The sequence below is a fragment of the Ambystoma mexicanum genome, chromosome 8, assembly GCF_040938575.1.
Source record: "Ambystoma mexicanum isolate Mex_15411 chromosome 8, UKY_AmexF1_1, whole genome shotgun sequence".
Classification (NCBI taxonomy): domain Eukaryota; kingdom Metazoa; phylum Chordata; class Amphibia; order Caudata; family Ambystomatidae; genus Ambystoma; species Ambystoma mexicanum.
In genome coordinates this window covers 1722016016-1722038092 of record NC_090929.1, presented here as the reverse complement: position 1 = coordinate 1722038092, position 22077 = coordinate 1722016016, and the positions used below count along the sequence as shown (strand labels likewise).

The 22077-nt window shown below is 44.2% G+C and overlaps 1 protein-coding gene across 2 annotated transcripts in view; it reads right to left on the bottom strand.

Annotated features, from left to right (window-relative positions):
• EEF1AKMT2 (EEF1A lysine methyltransferase 2) overlaps positions 1–22077 on the bottom strand; it is a 197332-nt gene that overhangs the window by 102460 nt on the left and 72795 nt on the right. For both annotated transcript variants that reach the window (XM_069612043.1, XM_069612042.1), the window contains exon 3: positions 19574–19688. In XM_069612043.1, coding sequence (XP_069468144.1) covers positions 19574–19688 — 115 coding nt within the window. The remainder of the gene's footprint in view (positions 1–19573; positions 19689–22077) is intronic.

Here is a 22077-nt window from a genome sequence, read left to right as displayed (position 1 = left end):
TCCTGCTCGTCGCATGCAGAATATCAGGAGATGCTGGGCGCTGCCAGGCATTTCGGTCCAGGCAGAAGAGCTCATCGCAGAATCCTCGGCTTCATCCACTAGCAGGAGCTATGACGCGGCTTGGGCCAAATGGTCAAACTGGTGTAAAGGGAGAAATCTTCATCCCATTTCAGCCCCTGTAATGTCAATTTTGAATTATTAGCACATCTGTTGCAAGACGGAAAAGCATTTTGCACCATGGGTGTGTACAGATCAGCAATTTCGGCGGGACACTTGCCAATTGAAGGGGTCCCAGCAGGGGAACACCCGGCAATAGTAAGGCTTGTTAGGGGAGCCAGATATAAGGTGCCACCAAAGCCCAGATATTACACCGTTTGGGACGTAACAGTAGTACTGCGTCTATTGGAGAGCTGACCAACAGATAAATATCTATCGCTGAAACAGCTATCCAGTAAATTAGCGATGCTTTTGTGCTTGATATTGTGTAAGCGAGTATCAGACGTCAAAGCGTTGGAGATTTAGTAGGAGATCTTTTGGTCCAGAAGGAGTGACTGTCTCCATAGTCGCAAGGACTAAGATGGGGACCAACACGGTCCATTAAAAGATTGCAGATAAGCGGGAACCACTCAATTGCTTATTGCGCGTAGGAAGCCTTTTCAGGTGGTAGCAACCGCCACCATCTGAGATGAGTTAAAGAAGTGATGCAGGCAGCAGGCAGTGATTTGGGAATGTATGGGGCACATTCTGTAAGAGGCGCAATGGCTACCAGAGCCTTTACAGCAGGGGTGTCACAGAGATTATCCTGGCAGCTGATTGGGCTAGTGATCGTACATTTGAATAGTTTTGGGCCTAGCTGTTACAGTGTTGGGGAAGTGTTGGGGAAGCTTTGAAGCAGCATATTGCTCTCCTCCAGTCTTGTCATAGCGCAGCTAGCAGGGGTAATCTTCATTCCTGGCTCACTCAGTAATTAAAATCCTAGGCATGCCGCTCCCTGTTGCTGCACAGAGAGTAACAGTACTCGGTTGAAAACACGAGTCTTAACGCACTCATGGATGAGATAAAGATTTGCGTAGAGCCTCCAGAGTTCCCATTACATCACAGTTCACAAACTGCATTCCATATCAAGCACAGCAGAACACTTTTCTCAGGCTCCTCTATAAAAGGTACTCCGAGCGGATGAAAGCGAGCAGTGGCCATTGGCGAGGAAGGATTTCACCATAGTTCTTTCCCAGGTCTGGAACGCGCTCTGAGCTTCAGTTTGCCTCTGAGCATAGCCGACAAACTCCCCTGCTGAAAGAGAGAGGTCCCACACAGAAACCAATACCGGCACCTGAAGCGAGGTTCTGCCCGAGAGGAGGAATACACACCGTCACCCTGCCTGTGCCCCACCAAACAAAATTACCAGCACTTGGCACAGGCAGGGCTAGCCTCCATAACCATGCTGCTGTGCATGCTGCGTGTGCACTGGCGCACAGCATCATGGGAAATGTAGTCTGAGATGGAATAAATGGTCTGGGGTCCCAGAGTACAACATCTATAGGGCTTTTTGGCCCATGCTTGGTGGCTCCGGCCACAGAGGCCTCCAGGATCTCCCCCCCCCCCCATAACCCTGACAGTAATTCTGTTCTGTGATATTTTACTAATTAACTGCTTGTAAACACCTTTTTTCAAGCATAACTGTTAAGAGCATGGTTAAGCAGAATTTCATTTTTGGAGGTTCTGCTGACCCTTTTTATGGTCCCCAAAGCACCCTCACCCAATCCATTTTAGGATCGGATACCTCTTTTTGAGAGTGGATGGTCCTGGTTAGCCGTTAGGACATTTTTATTGTTGCTTTCCCCTCAATAGGCATCAATTGGACACCCACCTTTTGCTGTTTTGCACCTGCTCTTACATTTGGGGGATAGTGAAGGCCTTGCTAAGCCCATCTATTTTGGAGGCTGTGATCAGTCCCTATGGCCATTGCTGCTGGAGGACTCTTGTCCCCCTTGTAAAATGCTGTTTATTTTTTGTCACTAATTTTATAGTGCAATGTGGCAAGGACACTTTGTGCCTGTAGCTGTGTTATTTGTGATTTTGTGGCTACTAACTCGATGTGTTGAGGACTGGCTGGTGGTAGTGAATACTTTTATACTGCTTTTGTTTTTATTGTCTCATGCACTTTTGCATTTGACCACTTAATGCCAAATAGAGTACCATATACTCTAAAATGGCCGTGCCACAAGCGTTTTGCTTGTCCTTTACCCATCTTATTGTTTAGCCTTCCTCCTGCTCTCAAAGAGCCGGAATTGCCATAAAAGGAAAGCCCTTTCCCAGGGAAAGCTTCAGTTTTCCTGGGCACAGTGGCTGTGTGTGTGGCTGGACGTGGGAGCTGGGACTGTCTGGTGCTGGTCCACATCCATGACTAAGTGGGTCTGTTGCTGGGCAGATTTGTTGGTTAAAGGTTGCCCATAATGGACCTCCCCTGTCAGTTTGAATAGCGCATATCCTCATCATTGGTGTGTTCGGGGCAACTCCAGAACGAATCCTGGATGAAAGGGGGCTCCTGCAGCCATTCTTCAGTCATTGGTGGAGCCATTACTCCTATGAAAGCCAGCCAGCAGGGCCCCCTACAGCCAACCGAGTGACGCCATGCTCCTTTGCTTGTCTTCTGAAGGCCTTCGTTAGTGCTTCAACCCCAGCTCTGGGATACTACCTTTGGAAGTGTCCCAGAACCATCCTGTGGGCTGACCAGCTTCTTCCTGGGCAACCTCTCTTCATCGGTCATCGTCCAAGTAGAGCCATAGGGCTTCTGCAGATCCTCGACTTGCGAAACAAGAATCAAATACCTTAAGTTGCAGCTCTCCAACACGAAGAGGGGCCGTGCAGGCCTAGTTTCTTTGTTTCCAGCATGAGGGTCGACTGTTACCATTTCTTCACATTGGTCATCAAGATCGCTGCCTGTATCTGATCCTAGGGGTCATCAGTAGTCACCGAAGTGATGATCCTTTCTTTAGTCCAGTAGAGGTGGCCAGAATCGATTCACAGGAGCCCAGAACTGTTGACTAGCCAGACCCAAAAACCAGATGCCAGAAGCGGCCTCTGCACCTGCAACCCCTCAACTTCCTTCAACTGAATGAAGGCACAAGAAAATGTGGCCCAGTGATTATAGGAAGTTCTATCCCCCCCACCCCTCCATACAGTTTGACAGGTGTAATGTCCTTACCCACATCTTCATTTCCTGTCTGGGATTGGTTGCGTACTGGTCAAGGATTCCCCCCTCCCCCCCCTCAGACTTCCTCCCAGGTGGTTTTCTAACCTTGAGACACTTACAAATTGCCTGTTGGCTTTGCCAACTCTTGTTCGGACTCTTAAAAAGACTCCTAGCTTTCTGAAGAGAACTGCATTGAGACCTGTGACGAGGACCCCTCTTTTATAGCTAGGGAAGGACTTTTAATGTGTAGTGCCTTCGTTTATAAGGCTTTGTATGGTGTTTCTTACGCCTACATTTTCAGCATATTAGTTCTCCAAATCATAGCTAATGGCCGGTTCTTTATTCACTTGCTTTCTATTGCACAGTATTCTGAACCGGCCCCAAACTATACACTAAAGGTGAAGCGTCGGTGCCCTTAGCAGAGCACAGCAGAGAGAATGTGTATATAAGAGAAGCAACTGGAAAGTTGCACTATTTGACAACATCATGTCTTAAGGAGAGTTTATTATCAATCCAAAATCCAATCACTTTAACGGCTGAAGTCAAGATGGGCGAGATTCCATGAGCAGCTTCCGGTGAAGCCAAGACGGGCGGGATCCCATGAGCAGCTTCCAGAAAATGAGAAGCAAACAAAGAAGGAATTCAGGGTTTTGACGAATGTAATGGAAGATTCACGGAGATCATGCAAAACTATTAAGCTTGCTCTGAATTTGGAAATCCAAGTCCTACTCTTGGCAATTTGGTTACTTAGGCTTCTTCTGTATGCCAGCCGCATGCTTTCCCTGACCAATGTGGTTGCGCGCACATGGGCATATATTGTGCCCAGCCATGCACCCTCCATAGTGGTTTGAACTGCTCTAGCCCACTTCCTGGTCCTGGACAGGCCATCACACTTCCTTTGGGGCTGGGGTGGGAGTTTGGTGGTTTTTGGGGCAAACCGGATTGGCCACAAAACCCTTTGTAGGGAACCCTCCTTTTGTGACTGGTGGGCTGGCTTAGGGGAGAACCTGAAACTAACCTCAATGCTGTTCGAATTCTGCTAGGATTTTTGTGAGATGCAGGTTTGATTACGGCAGGGAGCGTTTTTACAGTTTTTGGGCCATTGCTGCATTTTGGAACAGATCTGACCAGGCCCTGTACATTGCCCCTTAAACATGGTTGGCTTGGTTTCCAACGTATAGTTTTAACTGCCTTCTGATGAAGGCCTGGACCAATGGCATCACTTTTCAGGGGAGTAACGTAAATACCATTGGATACCAGCAACAAGGGAGAGAAGCAGCCGGAGCGTGAGAAGCACCAGCCTGCTACACTGGGCAGAGGAGGGAGCCCCTTCCTCACAAGAAGAACCACGTTGTTAACGTGGTGGGCGGAGACTTAAAGCAGCCCACAGAACGTTGACACTTGGGCACCGGAGGAGGAACTGGAAAACCCGGTACCCCCATCGAGAGGAAAACCCAATTCCCACCATGAGCAGTGGCCTGCAGACTGCAGCCAATGCCGAGAGACGGCAAATCCACAGATGCACATCACTGCTCAAAGAGGGAGTGGCCAGAGGGCGGTGAGGTCACAGCAAAGTCCAGACTGGGCTACAAATCCGTATACTCCGGAAGCAGGTGGAAGGGCTGAGCAGGCCCATAGCGCACACAGGGCTGAACATGAGAATACCCCAGGAGGGTTTGGGCAAAGTTACCAAGCAGAGCTGAGCAGGTCCATAGTCCACAGAGGGTTGAAAAACCACTTGCCGCACAAGGTGCTGAAATGAAAGGACACAATAAAAAGGGCTGACCAAGTCCAAGGCCTGTCCAAGACCGAGAAGCTAAAACATTTCGACAAGACAAGGAATGAACTTTGGTTTTGTTTTTTTAACTGCCAATCGATACAGATATGAAAGAGATTTCCCAGGAGACGGGATCAATTAAAGGCTGTCTGGAGTGTATGAGGAGGACAATGGGCCTAATTACAACGTCGGCAGTAATCCCTGCCGGAGCGATTGGCGGGTTGCCTCTAACCTCCTAACACCATTTCCAGCACCTCGCTTCCCGGTGCCATCGGGACATTACAGTCCCGGCAGACCGGGAAGCTAGGTGTTGTTAAATGTTAGTCCCCATTCCCGCGGAGTCCCACGGGAGTGGGTTCACAGAAGCACCGGCACCGTTATTAACGGTGCCGGTGCTTCCATGATGAGTCAGTCCACCGGGTCCGCTGCGACCGGCACAATCAGTCCCAATGGGCGCAGTGGCCCACGGCAGGCATACTCGGAGTGCGACAGTCCGGAAACAAGGGTGCCAGCAAGCTTACCGGCACTTTGTTTCCGGACCGCCACACTCATAATGAGGTCCATTGTCTTGACCTAAAAGAAAGCCGAGAGATTTTGTTTTTCGTTTGGACATTTTTGACACAATCCAGAAGTGGAGGCGATTGTAAGAACCCTTTGGTAGGGGTCAGAAATCCAGCCTCCATCAATTTACTAACAGAGAGAAGCAACACTATTCTAAGCTTAAGTTCTCGTTTCTTCTTTCATAAGTGGTAAATTAGTTGGTAGGTCAGATTTGGACAGAGGACAGTATTTAATTGCAAGACATCCTGACGAGCACCAGTTTTTGTTAATTTGTAGCGAAGGGACTATGGTTAAAGGAGGTTTTCTTTAATTTCTCAATAAAGATCATGATTGAACCATGGCCTCTGTCTGTCTGTTTTAGGAAATATTTTAGTTTTCCAACTTTCCCTCCATATTTTTCTATAGAACCCCATTCTTTTTGCTTTGTTTTTTTATTGCGGCCCTGACTCATTGAGGGCAAGCAAAGCCTTCAGCTTCACTTTCCTTGCCTTGCCTTTGCTCATTGTTATGGGGAAACTGATCAGTCCTTCAGACGATCAGTACTGGGAAACAAGGTTTCCCTTTTGAATTCTTATATTTTGACTTTTCTATCTCCCTAACATTTTACACTTGGGATTTTCGGTTACTTTTGTATGTGCCTAAAAACAAGTTGGTGGCAGATTTTGCTATATTTTTTATGCGCACATTCGCGTTTGCCACGTATGGCTGCTAAACGTGGCTAGTAACCCTAAAACGGCCGGGCGACGGGATTTTCGCATGCTTCTTTGGCCATTTTGTTGTTGGGCCTTCTTCCTGCCCTGCCAGGCCAGGAAATCCTTATGAGCCAAGAACTTGCCCGGGAAAGCTGCTGCTTTCGCTGGCTACTGAGCCTTAGTGTGGGTCTAGTCCCAGTTCACATCATTGGTTCCATAAGGTCTGCTGCTGAGGTGGATGTGAAACCAGCAGTTCTTGATTGGACAACTACTGGCTGTTTGAGTAGAGCAGATCCTTTGCATTGGTGGACTATAACTTGCTTTCAGCACCTGGATAAGAGGAGAATTCCTGAAGAAAGGCTGCAGATCGACATTGGAGTCAAGAATCCTTCGATGAAGAGCAGCCCCTTGATGACCCGAGGACGCCTTCTGCAGCTAACCTGCAGCCTCTCTAGTGATTGGTCCGGTGAAGCTCTGCTCCTCTGCCTGTACTCCGAAAGCCCTCGTCAGTGCTTCTGTCCTTGGACTAGTGGGACCAACTAGTCTCGTGGTTGTATGCCCCAAGAGTTTTCAGAAGTGTCCCTGGACTGCCCAGTGGACTGACCAGCTTCCTCATGGGCTATCTCTAAGAAATCTTAGTTTTCAGGTTAAATTAACATCTGTATAGAAACAATCTGAATTTCCTATTAAAAATGCATTTTTACTTTCTTCAATTGAGGGTTAGATCAGGTTGTTACTGATTTTTGCTTTTTTATACATGTTTTAAGTAACCAAACATACAACAAAGATGAACAGAACAGTACAAGTTTTTTGGGGGCGAGGGGGGCAGGGTGTTGGTTTTCCTTTCTCCATTCTGTAGTAGACCAGTGAAAGTTATTGGTCTGTTGTAATCCCTACACTGCACAAGGAGTTACATGTTGTCATGATTATATGGTATGATGTATTAACAGTGTGTTCTTTTCTGCTATATTATGGAAATGTGCACCATTGGTGCACATGTTCACACTTTGTAAAGATACAACACAGAACTGAACATCACTTCAGACCCGAAACACTTCTAATAATGCTGGAACTCGGCCCCTGGGGGCGGAAGATGCTGGGTCACATCGAGTGCTTCCAGGCATCATCTGGGAATGCACGGGCACGTCTCCTGCTTGCATGGTCAAACTGATGGGGAGAAGGTGGGACACTTACATAATAAAGTATTGCTGTTGAAGGATGGGATAAAGATGGTCACCCTGTTAAAAATCAGACAATAGGAGGGGTGCAAACGCTCTACCCAAAGGTGTCTCCCTGACGAGTCCCCAGTGATTGGTCATCCAGGTTGCTAGGACACGGTCATTGCTAATGGATCCAGTTCCTGGGGGTGGATCAGTAAGGGAGGATCCCCTGGATGGGTCCTCAGGGAGTAGAAGTATGACGTGGTAACCCCCTTCTTTTAACACCTTTTCCCCAACTTAGCACATAGGATACTCAAGCACTCTAACCCTCCCACTTTCCCCACGCGAACACTTCGCACATCACGAAGGACGACGGATTAACACCCGAGCCATTTACCGGACGTGTCCTAACACAAGGGTCAGGCAAAGTCAGGCAACTGAACAGAATCACACACTCCTGACGGCCCTTTCCCTTCCCCACGGGGATAAAAGGTGGAGCACGAGAGCAGAATACGAGCAAGGCAGACCGCATGACGACAGAGCCAACTCAGCACGGCAGTTGAAGAGGAGGAGAAAGATGGCCTGAACCGAGAGGGTGACAAGGAGAGACGTGACCTTGCCCTTTCCAACCAAGGCCTGTGAAACCTCCACGGAAGGAATCACAAGAATAGCTAGCGTGCGTTGCATCATCAGTACACAGGGCCCTCCTCTGCTGATAACCAAGCCGGGGAGAGACCCTCGCCTCCGTGGTACCAACCTTGACCCCAGAGAGAAGAAAAGCCAAGCGGTTCATCACAGCCGGTGAGTCGAGGGGAGAGTCGAGAAGAAACCGAACTGTGTTGAATGAAAAGTAGCGAACGGCTAATTGAACTGTCAAAGTACAAAGAACTGTTGATACCAAAGGGGGGAAAACCAGCAACAGAGAAGTCTGGCACCACATGGATGCACAGCAGGAAACTCTGGGCGATTACCCAATTGTTGAAACTACCAATACAGTCGAAAGTCTTTGACCTACAGATGATTGTGAAGCTAAGGAAAGTGAATCCTGCATTGTAAGAACGGATTAAGGAAAAGGAGAACCCTTATCCTGTGCTTAAAACGTGGGAAAGGGAGACCACCACTACCACATCCAGACTTATTATTTGTGAACACTTCCTTCTTTCTTAGGAACATTATCCCACACTTCTTTTGTATTTAGTATAAGGATTGGCAATAGGTTTTTCTTAGAGTAGGCCCCTTTTATTTTGATAAGACACCACTAGGAAAGCCTTATTATTTATTAGTCAATATGCTCACAGCCAACAAAGGCTTTGCATATAAAAACACCAGAAACACTCCAATTCCATTACATAAGATAACATCATCATTCATAAAATCAATTGAATAAGAACAGTGTGCCAACAGACAGTTCCATTAAAATAGATAAAACAAACTCAAAAAAATTCATCATGTGGAACATAAGATTCAGATAATTTACATCTAAAAGAGATTGCCATACGTCATGCATATTCTCATGACTGTATCCATTGCCATATGTCATGCATATTCTCATGACTGTATCCATTGCCATACATCATGCATATTCTCATTACTGTATCCATTGCCATACGTCATGCATATTCTCATTACTGTATCCATTGCCATACATCATGCATATTCTCATGATTGTATCCATTGCCATACGTCATGCATATTCTCATTACTGTATCCATTGCCATACGCCATGCATATTCTCATGATTGTATCCATTGCCATACGTCATGCATATTCTCATGATTGTATCCATTGCCATACGTCATGCATATTCTCATTACTGTATCCATTGCCATACGCCATGCATATTCTCATGATTGTATCCATTGCCATACGTCATGCATATTCTCATTACTGTATCCATTGCCATACGTCATGCATATTCTCATGATTGTATCCATTGCCATACGTCATGCATATTCTCATTACTGTATCCATTGCCATACGTCATGCATATTCTCATGATTGTATCCATTGCCATACGTCATGCATATTCTCATTATTGTATCCATTGCCATACGTCATGCATATTCTCATTACTGTATCCATTGCCATACGTCATGCATATTCTCATGATTGTATCCATTGCCATACGTCATGCATATTCTCATGATCGTATCCATTGCCATACGTCATGCATATTCTCATGATTGTATCCATTGCCATACGTCATGCATATTCTCATTACTGTATCCATTGCCATACGTCATGCATATTCTCATGATTGTATCCATTGCCATACGTCATGCATATTCTCATGATTGTATCCATTGCCATACGTCATGCAGATTCTCATTACTGTATCCATTGCCATACGTCATGCATATTCTCATGATTGTATCCATTGCCATACATCATGCATATTCTCATGATTTTATCCATTGCCATACGTCATGCATATTCTCATTACTGTATCCATTGCCATACGTCATGCATATTCTCATGATTGTATCCATTGCCATACATCATGCATATTCTCATGATTGTATCCATTGCCATACGTCATGCATATTCTCATTACTGTATCCATTGCCATACGTCATGCATATTCTCATTATTGTATCCATTGCCAGACGTCATGCATATTCTCATTACTGTATCCATTGCCATACGTCATGCATATTCTCATGATTGTATCCATTGCCATACGTCATGCATATTCTCATTATTGTATCCATTGCCATACGTCATGCATATTCTCATTACTGTATCCATTGCCATACGTCATGCATATTCTCATGATTGTATCCATTGCCATACGTCATGCATATTCTCATGATTGTATCCATTGCCATACGTCATGCATATTCTCATTACTGTATCCATTGCCACACGTCATGCATATTCTCATGATTGTATCCATTGCCATACGTCATGCATATTCTCATGATTGTATCCATTGCCATACGTCATGCATATTCTCATTACTGTATCCATTGCCACACGTCATGCATATTCTCATGATTGTATCCATTGCCATACGTCATGCATATTCTCATTACTGTATCCATTGCCATACGTCATGCATATTCTCATGATTGTATCCATTGCCATACGTCATGCATATTCTCATTATTGTATCCATTGCCATACGTCATGCATATTCTCATTACTGTATCCATTGCCATACGTCATGCATATTCTCATGATTGTATCCATTGCCATACGTCATGCATATTCTCATGATCGTATCCATTGCCATACGTCATGCATATTCTCATGATTGTATCCATTGCCATACGTCATGCATATTCTCATTACTGTATCCATTGCCATACGTCATGCATATTCTCATGATTGTATCCATTGCCATACGTCATGCATATTCTCATGATTGTATCCATTGCCATACGTCATGCATATTCTCATTACTGTATCCATTGCCATACGTCATGCATATTCTCATGATTGTATCCATTGCCATACATCATGCATATTCTCATGATTTTATCCATTGCCATACGTCATGCATATTCTCATTACTGTATCCATTGCCATACGTCATGCATATTCTCATGATTGTATCCATTGCCATACATCATGCATATTCTCATGATTGTATCCATTGCCATACGTCATGCATATTCTCATTACTGTATCCATTGCCATACGTCATGCATATTCTCATTATTGTATCCATTGCCAGACGTCATGCATATTCTCATTACTGTATCCATTGCCATACGTCATGCATATTCTCATGATTGTATCCATTGCCATACGTCATGCATATTCTCATTATTGTATCCATTGCCATACGTCATGCATATTCTCATTACTGTATCCATTGCCATACGTCATGCATATTCTCATGATTGTATCCATTGCCATACGTCATGCATATTCTCATGATTGTATCCATTGCCATACGTCATGCATATTCTCATTACTGTATCCATTGCCACACGTCATGCATATTCTCATGATTGTATCCATTGCCATACGTCATGCATATTCTCATGATTGTATCCATTGCCATACGTCATGCATATTCTCATTACTGTATCCATTGCCACACGTCATGCATATTCTCATGATTGTATCCATTGCCATACGTCATGCATATTCTCATTACTGTATCCATTGCCATACGCTTGCAAATATTTACGTCTTAATAGGTTAAGACTCTCACAGCAGTTTTGCAGGTTCTAGGACTAAAGAACCACAATCTACAGAATATCAAATGCCTAGGGATACCTAGTTTTGCTCCCACAGACCTCCATTGTGTCACGCATATTAAATTTTAGGAGGAGGTAATGTCTAATGGTATTACGATCATGGAAAGCGGCTTGATATATAGGTTTATTGAGACTCTTGAGGCCAACATTCTAAAAATAGCCCACTATTAGATTTAGTGGCTAAATTAATCATATCACGTTCTTTGCCGTGGAATAACATCGCTGTTTTCAATAGCTGTTCAGCCTTGCCTTAAGTATATTGTAGCCATAAATGTGCCTTCTCTTTGGCCCAAGTATGATGCAACTTATTCAGTGCAGCTATAACACTTACATCTTGCAAGTTCTTATTCATGTCAAAACATTTCATTAACTCAACTATAAAAGTATCATTGTTTAAACTGCAAAGTTTCACATAAAGCATAGCCATTTTATATTCTAAAATGTCGCTGGCACACATTAAATTACATTCTAATAAAAGATATTCAGCCGATATTGATTGAGGCCTTCTAAATAGAATCCTGAGCAATTTAGCTTCAAAGTTATTCAATTCTTTGATAAAACCTTTTCCCAAATTTCCGCAGCATAAAGAAGACAGGATAAAAAACAAGAATAGTACTAACAGAAAAACCTCCTTGTTGACGAATAAAATGAATCAGAGCCATGGCAGTCTTCATGCATTTCATTTTTATATCACTCCAGTGTTGTTTCCAGCTGAGGTTCTGATCGATTATCACTCCCAAATATTATAACATTCAACTACTTCTATTTCTTGATCAGTAATCCTCCACTTATGGTTCGACGAGAACATTTTATTTTACCCTGAAAGGAAACTATTTTGGTCTTACTAATGTTAATTTTTAGACCATTCACTTCTGCAAACGTAGCCAATGCCTTTAATTTGATCTGTAGTCCTTTTGGGGTATAGTCTACCAGCAAGAGGTCATCAGCATAGCCCAAACAGCCTCACAGTTCCTATTTTAATGTCATCTGAGGGTATGGCATCTAGGTCAAGCAGGAGATCGGCCAGATACATGTTAAAGAATGTTGCCACCAATGTGCAGCCCTGCTTAACTCCTTGCAGTGTTGGTACAGAATCAGATAATTTCCCTTCATTATCAAGACGTATTCTCACAGAGGTTTTCAGTGTAGAGTAATTGAATCATATTAAGGTATACCCCATGCTTTAAGTTTCCACCATAGTCCTGCTCGTATTATAGTGTCAAAAGCTGCGGTAAAAATCAATGAATGCAGCGAATACCGGAAGCTTACGAGTATACCAAGAGTATTCAATAGCAGCAACTAAGTTTGCAATGTTGTGCCTGGTAGAGGATTGCACTCCAAAACCGGATTGGTTAGATGGCAGAATATGGAACCCATCAATCCATTGATTCAACTCAACTAGCAGGATCTTTGCAAAGGTCTTTGCTGGGGTATCTAGCATTGCTAGCATCCTGTAATTACCAGGATGTTTCCATTCACCTTTCTCATGGATTGGCAAAATTACACTTTTTCTAGTGCCCATTTATCAGGTGACATCCGAACAAGAGCGTTGCAGGTGCCGTCCGGACCTACAGCCCGGGAACTGCCAAGTTCTTGATCTGTTTACTTAAACTTGCTAGGGTATAATTACCATACCAAACTGAAAGGTCTGGCGGGGCAATATCCTCCACTGGCACTGAAGCACCAAGTCTTTCTTCCACATATGAGGTCCAATCACTTTCAGCGACAGTTTATGGGTACATTTTACTTCTCATAATCATTAATAACAGCCCAAATTCCCCAATTATTATTTTCCTTTGCATACAGAGCTACTGTGCACCAGATCTCATCGACACTATGAGAACGATGTCGTAGTCATATACAATGGTGTTTTATGGCCATTCTTATCCTCATAATCGCATCTTTGGAGTTACTATTCTTAATCTCTTTGCTTATTAACCCTAATTGCCTTTTTGCATTGTGGATTTCAGCAACATAGGGGGGTCTTCTTATCATACTTAAGTTCCATAGCTCATAGTTACTCAAATATTTGCGGTTCAGACTCGTAGCAGCCTGAATAGCTACTACTACTTGTTCAAATGGTTGTATCATGTCAATAGGAACCTTCTTCTGTGAAGAGACCATCTGTTCAATAAAATGTCCTAACTCATATTCCGGAATCATTGTACTTTTTTCTAATCTATGGAGATTCCAAGTAATCTGATTCCTCGCATTATTAACACTTATGTTACCATTCATTTGAAATTCATGGCACTTCATATTCATATTGGTAGGCAACAAGAGATATAGAGGAAGATGATCGCTTTCTTCGCGACATCCTACAGCTATATCTAACACCACTGTGTATGCACTTTGATTTATTATCATATAATTGATAGTCGACAGGCTAAATCCACTTACCCGCATTACACTACGATTAGCGTCACTAATGCTGTTTCCATTTAATATTCTCAGAGAGTATTTAAGAAACAGATTAGCCCAGGGTTTACCATAGACTCAGGTTCTATCGGGCCGGACCTCTGCTTTTCTGTTAACGGTTCATCAGAGTATCTCATTTTCGCATTAAAATCTCCCATAATGATAATAGGGGTGTTAGGATCATTTCCTTCCAAAACGTTTGTTAACGTAGCTATATTTACATTATTAGCCACACCGTTAGGTGTATATTGACTATCAGTAATGAGGAAAACAGCAGTTGGTTGCAACACACACGCACTACCAACAGCATATTCGTTGACCAGATAGTGTCATTGCCTGTCCAGGAATGTCTAATGGAGGTCAACAGACAACCCTTAGGGCGACTCTTGGACCCCTTTGTTGCTACGCTTTGTATGGTACTCCGGCCATCAATGTCGCATTTAACGTACAACCATGTTTCCTGTAATGGGACTATACAAAAGTGTTCGATATTCTCCAATTATCCCCCCATCACTAGTGTAATGTGTGTTGCCTCTCGTATTCCAGGATACCACCACATCAATGTCATCGAGATGGATTCTCGAAATTACTTTTTAAATGCCATTGGTAGCCTTTGCCAGTAGACTTCAGTGCTTATTACCCCATGTTGATCTAATTTTGTGGAGATTTTGATGTTATTACTACCTTTATGCAAGGATTCTTCTAAAGATACCCCTTTGTTTTTTTGAGCTAAAGTAGCTCCCAGGTGCAGTAAGGTTCTATGACCTAAAGAACTCTGGGGGGTCATCTGATTTTTTTATTTTTGGCATCATTGTTTCTTTACAAGTTTAGCTGCGATGAATTAGAATATATTAGAGAGTCAGTATGTTATGCAAGGTGGACGTATTACCTCTGGACCTGGAACACCGTCTTCACGCAGAACGGGTTATACTCATAGAACTGCTAGACCTTTCTATTATAAATGGAGGTTGTTTGATGTCCTGCCGGGAAAATGACGTTTGCATTATTCATGTTGTTGAATTCACGTGATTTAGGGTAGTCACGTGTTTTACTGCATTATGTTCATAAGCAGCGTGGAGGCGTTGCTCGCTGCTTCTGATTAAACCATCATGGTGTTTGGTAGCTGAATCCTTGATCTGCGTCTTCGCATCTCTTCAGTTACTTCTTTGGCTCTCTTCGGCGTGTTTCTTCCGCACGTGAATTCCTGGAGCTGCATTCTAGAAGTTACGGCAGTTTCCTGTTCACGTGAAATACTACATGCTATTTTCAGCAATCGTCCATGAGAAGACCAACAGACGGCTTTCTTTCATGCGCGAGTTTTGGAAGCACTGTCTGCGTGTTCTTCAGTCGAGTGTATCCACACATGCGGGTTCCTGATCTCTTTGCATGCTGCTTTTCTGACTGCGTGTAAGTTTGTTGCGTGTAAAAGCACACACGGTTTCTTGAACTCATAAAGAGCGGCTGTCCTGGCTGCGTGTACTTCTGTTGCGTGTAAAATCACACGAGTTTATTATACTCTTTACACGCTATGGTCCTGGTTGCGTGGACTTTTGTTGCGTGTAAAACTGCACGCAGTTTTTGAACTCTTTGAAACGTGTTATTCCACACGCAATTGTGCTTCGCTTTCGATTGAATCCCTGGCACCTGTGATGAGATAACAGATGGACTAATTTCACCAATTTTCTGTTGTACGTGGGAAAGGAAGTATTACCAACAAATGTTTATTTGAAGGTGATTGTGCACAGTACTTTGGGTGCTATCCTGTGGTGCACCACCCCAGTATCTAGCGTGAGCCTCGTGCCGTTCGGGATAAGTCTCCCTTACTAACCTTCCCTCCTTTGTCGTTGTTTCAACGCCTGGATTTCTTCAGAGACTTGTTGGTGGAGATTCCAGTTCTAAGCCTACAAGTTAGTGTTGTACTAGTGCTATTGCTGTGCTATGTAGGGGAGGATTGGTCCAAAAGACCCCCCTTGCCTACATCCCCTCCCCAGGTGAGGGCCATGACTCATCGGGCGTCCCCTCCTTACCACCAGGGCCCAGGTGGTGGATGGCTCACCTGCTGAAGACATTGCCCAAACGTATTGAATTTAGCTAGGCCCAGAAACCATTTTGTCTAATAAAGATGGTGTGAGCTCGGCGCACTGCAGCACGGCCCCCACCTTTGGAGAGTTTCAATTATCCCTGTGGCCGCAGCTCCCTGGCAGATCCGCTGTGAGCCCATTCCCACGAACGAGACGGACATGAGCTAGTGTAAGATACCAACACTGTAACATTTCACCTTCCGCAGTGTATCGCTGCTCCCAGCATGACAGCATGACCCGGCCAGCAGAGCCTGGGTGGAAAGAGAACTGAAAAATGGTCCTTTAATAAAAGCAAACGTTCCCAAAATACTAATGCCAAAACTACTTGCAATACGTGCATTTTCTCCACAAACCCCTTTGATTAGAAAATTTGTAAAACGTACAGATATGGCAGAATACATGCTCACATGGCATAAGCAGTGAATCACCCCCACCACTGCAGTTGTGGGCAAATAATAAAATCATCCCGGGGGGGTGAGGGGGGTTATTTGTTATGTGCCTCATTGAAAAGCTTACACCCCACGGTCCCGCGCCACAACCAAACTAATGCTGCTAGAGTGCAAAGAAAGACAAATGCAACCATACTGAGGGCTCATGAGAAGGACACGCGAGAATGCACCCTCCATGTGTACAAGTCCAAGCCCCTTATGTGCCACTACTGTCATGTACGGTGGCAAGTCATTTCCTATGTGCTCCACCAACCTCACTACTACCTCACTTACTGCAAATGCATATGCATATAACACAATGTTGTAGTTGTTAAAACATAGTGTACAAATAATGTGCTCGGACTGGCTAAATTCGAGAGGCATTAGCAATGTTAAGATGTGAGCTTTGCAATGACTCAATTAGTATTGTATGTTATTTGAATGTTTATGATGCTTTCACCGCAAATCGGCAACACACGAGGAAGATGTCTGTGTGAGTTTATGCAAGGCCATTCCCCCTCCCTCCCAGTGGGGCCTGCCAGACGAGAGGGCAGAGGCCCGCGCCGCGCTGCTCCACCTCCCCCAACTAGGCTGGAGCTTCAAAGATTTGTAGTCCCCTCTGCAGCACCTAAGGCCACGGCCCGCCACCTGAATTATTTACAGCCCAGTAGTAAACCTCCGCCTGAATACACAAATCCAAAGGCGCCCTCTCTTAAACCCCACAACCCACCGGATCACCTTAGGATTATGGCACGTGTAAAATTAGGACACCCAATACTATGAGAACATACAGCAGCACATTCATAACGACTTCTAACAAGACAAAAAGACATGTACCGCCTGTCCCATGCCCTGAGACCTAGCCCCCCGACCTGTGGTACCCGGTCAACAGGACACTGGTAACCAAGTACTGATGAATCGCCATCAAACCCCTCTCAAGGTGCATTCCTCCGATGTTGCATTAACCTGTAGAATAACCTATTGAAAGATTTACTAAAGAAGATAATATTGCAATAACTGAATGACTGCGGTGTGCATGGCCTAGGGCAAATAAGTCAGGAAAAGACATTCATCTCTGACACTGGCCACAGTGGCACAACGACACTGTCCGGATTAACTCAGCCGACCTGCCAGCCCAGCCCAACCCACGAGGGTAACCAGTGACGTCCTCCAGCCAAGGCCAACCACATCGCAGCAGCGCCTATAGCTAGTCATCGCCACCCAATCCCATTGAACTTGTGCCCCCTATAGTGTGTAGGTTCTGATGACGTTTTTTGTAAATATATACGCCTGTCTTTGCTATTGTCAGACAGAGCGCTCTCGGAGTTTGCAGAGTTCTTTGCATGCCCTATTCTGATTGATAAACTCCCATTTACGCTCACCCGCACTCTGTCTTGGCCTTATTCCCATCTTGGGAGAGTCCTTCATTGTCTCTCATTGCGGGGAGGATCGTGCTGGTTGGGGACGCTTGCCTTCAGTTATTAGTGAGAGTTTAGTTGGGACACTTTCTCATGATACTTTATTTTACCCTAGGCTGACTTCCTATGATGCTCCCACGCCCTTTCCAGTGATCCCTCTCTCTGCCTGTTTTATTAGTCAGAGAGTTGTATCATTTGGAAGGTCTAATTTGACTTCACTACTGTCAAGCCGTGTGAAATATCAAGGATCCGGAAGAGCCCTACCAATTGTATCCTTTGGTTACCGTATCCTTTTCATAAGATACCTTGGTGATTTATGACACAGTATTTCCGAACACCATACGTTGGTAGTCACTTTAATCGGAGTCACCAATTGATCTACTATTTTAAAGTCCTTGGAAGTCACCATCCGTAAAGGAACTAAGGATTTACATAAACTCAAGATACGATTCCTGTTCAGAGCCACCAATTTTTTTGCAGAATCAATTGCCTGAAATTGAATAGCATATACATGATTAGAATAAACAATATTGTCCCCAACCAATATATCCTTTATATTTTACAGGATTTCCTATAGATCGAACTGATTTACAGGCGCATTTAGCACCGTTATCGGGCATCTGTATGGGTTTGAATGTCTTAGCAATTTCATTATTCTGACAATCATCTTGGTTTTCTTCCTCGAATATATTTTGTAAATCCATCAACACTGCATCAGGTATCCTGTTATGCTTTTTTTCTTCCGTTAATTAATTTGTAGTACCTGACCAGCATTCTAATGGCTTCATGGAATCTTTAGCTTCTGAATAAACCAAAAAAGGTCCAATATCAGATTTGCCTGTGATTCTTTTCAACCCTATCTCAGTTGATTGTTCAGGATTAGCATGGGCAGATACAGAATGGGTCCCTAAGTAGTTAGGCTCTTTACAAAGTGGAAGGGGTTTTCCCAAAAGAGATTTGAAGACTATTGCAGACTGAGATGGACTTATTTTGGTAGCATCGATAACACTAGTTTATCAGTTATAACACATCTGTTCTTATTACGACCCGGGAGTCTATTACTATACATTGCTGCCTGTGAATAATGTTTCTTCTTCTTATTACAAACTTTTCTCAGGTTGATATTACTATTAAAATAATCAAAATCAGATGTTCTAGGTTTAGTAAGGGAACGACCATGATTTTCAGTTTTAGTATATCCATCGTTTTCTTCTATAGACAATTCAAGTCGCTCCTGATTAGTTAACTTTCCCACACTCGAAGGCAATTTATTCTCGTTCACTAAATGATCAGTATTTGTACTGCCTTATTATTGTTTGATGGTCGAAGCTTGCTCCCATCTTAGATTTAGGTTTAGATGAGGCATTTTTCCAACCTACCCATACAGTTTAATAAACACTCTTGAAATGTGATCACTTGTGTCTGTCTTTACCGTTTGCCACCATGAGTTCCTTAGATTGATCAGCAAAGCATTTTCTGTACGCCTGTCCCACCCATGCACAGCACAATGCCCCTTGCACACCTGCAATTGCGGGCAAGTCAGTGGATCTGGCACATAAGAACTTGAGATCAATAGGGCCTTTAAATGTGCACTACTGTGATCTGAGCAAATTTCCACAATAACGTATACTAACCAGTTCGACCAGTAGCAGGCCATTGCCAGTTCCAATGTCCAATATGGCGGCATCCAGCGGCACCTTCTGTTTTTGTAGCCACCTCAATAACCGAGCAACACTTTCTTCTCCAAACCTGTAAAGATCAAATGTTTATCAAGAACCGTTCAGAAATAAAACAATGCACACACTGTCACCTAGAGGTATACAAAGGACCCTCGACTGAGACACAGAACGGCTGCAAACTGCTCAGCACTTCCACATAAACACAGACTGATCATCCACAAAAAAAGAAAAGGCCCTGCACTGCCACACCCACACAGAGATCCACCACACACACACACATCGCAGGGAATCTTCAGAGTGGTTTAAGGATTGAACTCTGGCCTGGAGAGCCTGAGCCTGGTGGCACACGTGTGATGGTGAAAGAGTTTAGGAATCTCCACAAACTCGCCTTAACAGGTGGTTATTGAAGAACAGAGCTTTGATGAATCCAGCATTGAGATAGCAAGTGGCTACTATAACACACAGTGGGCAACATCACGACTCACCTGGTAGGAACAAGCTGGTCAGACCCACTAAAAATCAAAGCTGAGTAAACATGTCAAGCAGCCAAATCCCCAGAAGTTCTCATGAAAGAATGCCCAGGCTTACCAAGCAAGGTCCGTTTTTAGGGCTAAACAGAAATATGTGGTCAGCTAGGCTCTAGAAGGAGGAAAGCCAGATTACTTGTGCAGGCAGCAAAAGCCCCCCGCGCCCCATGCCTGTGCTTGGGTGGAAGTGGTTTGTTTTTCATCAACATCCGGCACTTCCATCGCTGCCTTCTCCTATCCACTTCTTATGCGTTATCGCTCTGCCTCCATCAGTGCACAACCAGCATTCCCTGCTCCCACGAGCCACGGCTCGTCTGCCGAACAGATGAGAATGCTGTTGATTGCTACGACGGGACTGAAGGGGCAGCATTCATGGCTGGCAACGACTCCAAGCCCTTCATTCGCCAGGGCTGCATCATCTCGGGATAGTGGTCCCTTGCTACCCATGAAAGTGTTGATGCAACGGAAAAGGAGCACTTCAATAAGAGCTTCTTGTCATGGTATGGAGATTGCACCAATGACACCAACATCAACAAAGGTTATACACTTTCCTTGAAGGACTTTTTTAGCCTATTTGTTGGCAGCCAGAGAGTGCGACAAGTGCAATACCAGTAAGAGTGCCAATACTGCGAAACGTCTTTGAAACAAGGTATACATTCAGAAAACCCTATATGGATCCACGAACAATGATGATCTTCTGAAGGAAGTTCCGGAAGAAGTGTGAAAACGAATGAAAGAAAGAACTGGTGATGTCACATGAAGTAGAGGTGACGCACGGAAAAGATATAAATTAAGTAAGGATATAGACCCTATAGAAACTGATGGCGAAGTAAGGAAGTATGTAACATTTCACCCTTGAAATGAAGATTGCATGTGCAGAGAGGCACCGAAGAAAATACAAAACCAGTTTACAATTGTACAGACGCAGTAATGCAAGTAGATGAAGTAATCATGAAGGCTGGTTATGTAGTGAATAGATTGCGCCCCTGCGCCAATGTATATACATTGGCATTATATAGAATCTGGATGTTCCATAACGCACTTTAGAAAACTTGGACCCCGTGAACGGAAGACATTGAAGTAGGGCACAGCAGAATAATAGCTGACGGCGAAGGAAGATTCAAGAAAGGCTTACCTGGCCCAGTGTCAAAAGTCGGATCCACTGAGAGCCTTGCCATGTACTCAAGAAGATACAAAAATGTGAGAAGCAAGCTCAGCTTCCATTTGAGGTGTAATGAAAACCATCAAGGGTGCCAAGATTTCTTCATTTAATGGAATTCAAATACAATGAAGAGCTTGAAATGTGTCTCCAGTCACGTGATCAGATGAGAATAGACTTTGGGTCGAGTTACACCGAGACCAGAAGATAAAACCATGCTTCACTCCCTTTCATTCCCAGGTGCAGTGAGCCTCTACAAGGCCAAGTTCAAAGGATTAATTAAATGGCAGACCGCAGGAGTGATGATGGATGTTGGTCTAATTGGGTGGGGAGGCATGGCCAGGCCAACCCTCCCAGCACCTGGGGTACCAGCTTGCTTGCTGCTAGCAAGTGGAATATTCCAGAAGGGTACAAGCGTGCCAACCAATGATAGAGGGCCACGTATTAAGGAGCCCTATAGTTTGAGAAGCCAATAGGGTGACGTGTATTAGTATGACACGGAAGATGACTTGCACTTGGGATGGGCTTAGTTGCCCACCTGACCTTAGAGATCCAATCACGTCCCTGGAGCCCATAGAAAGTATATGTAGATGTTCCCCGTTGACCAACCACAACCCCTGGTAGGTTTTCTTATTTTGCCATGTATGCTGACATCACTCATGACGAATATTTAGTATAAAGTCAATGTTTTTGTATTAATTATGTGGAGATAAGTCTGTGCGGGGTCTGTTGATGTCAGTTGTACTCCCGGTTTTAAATACTTGTGATTAAAA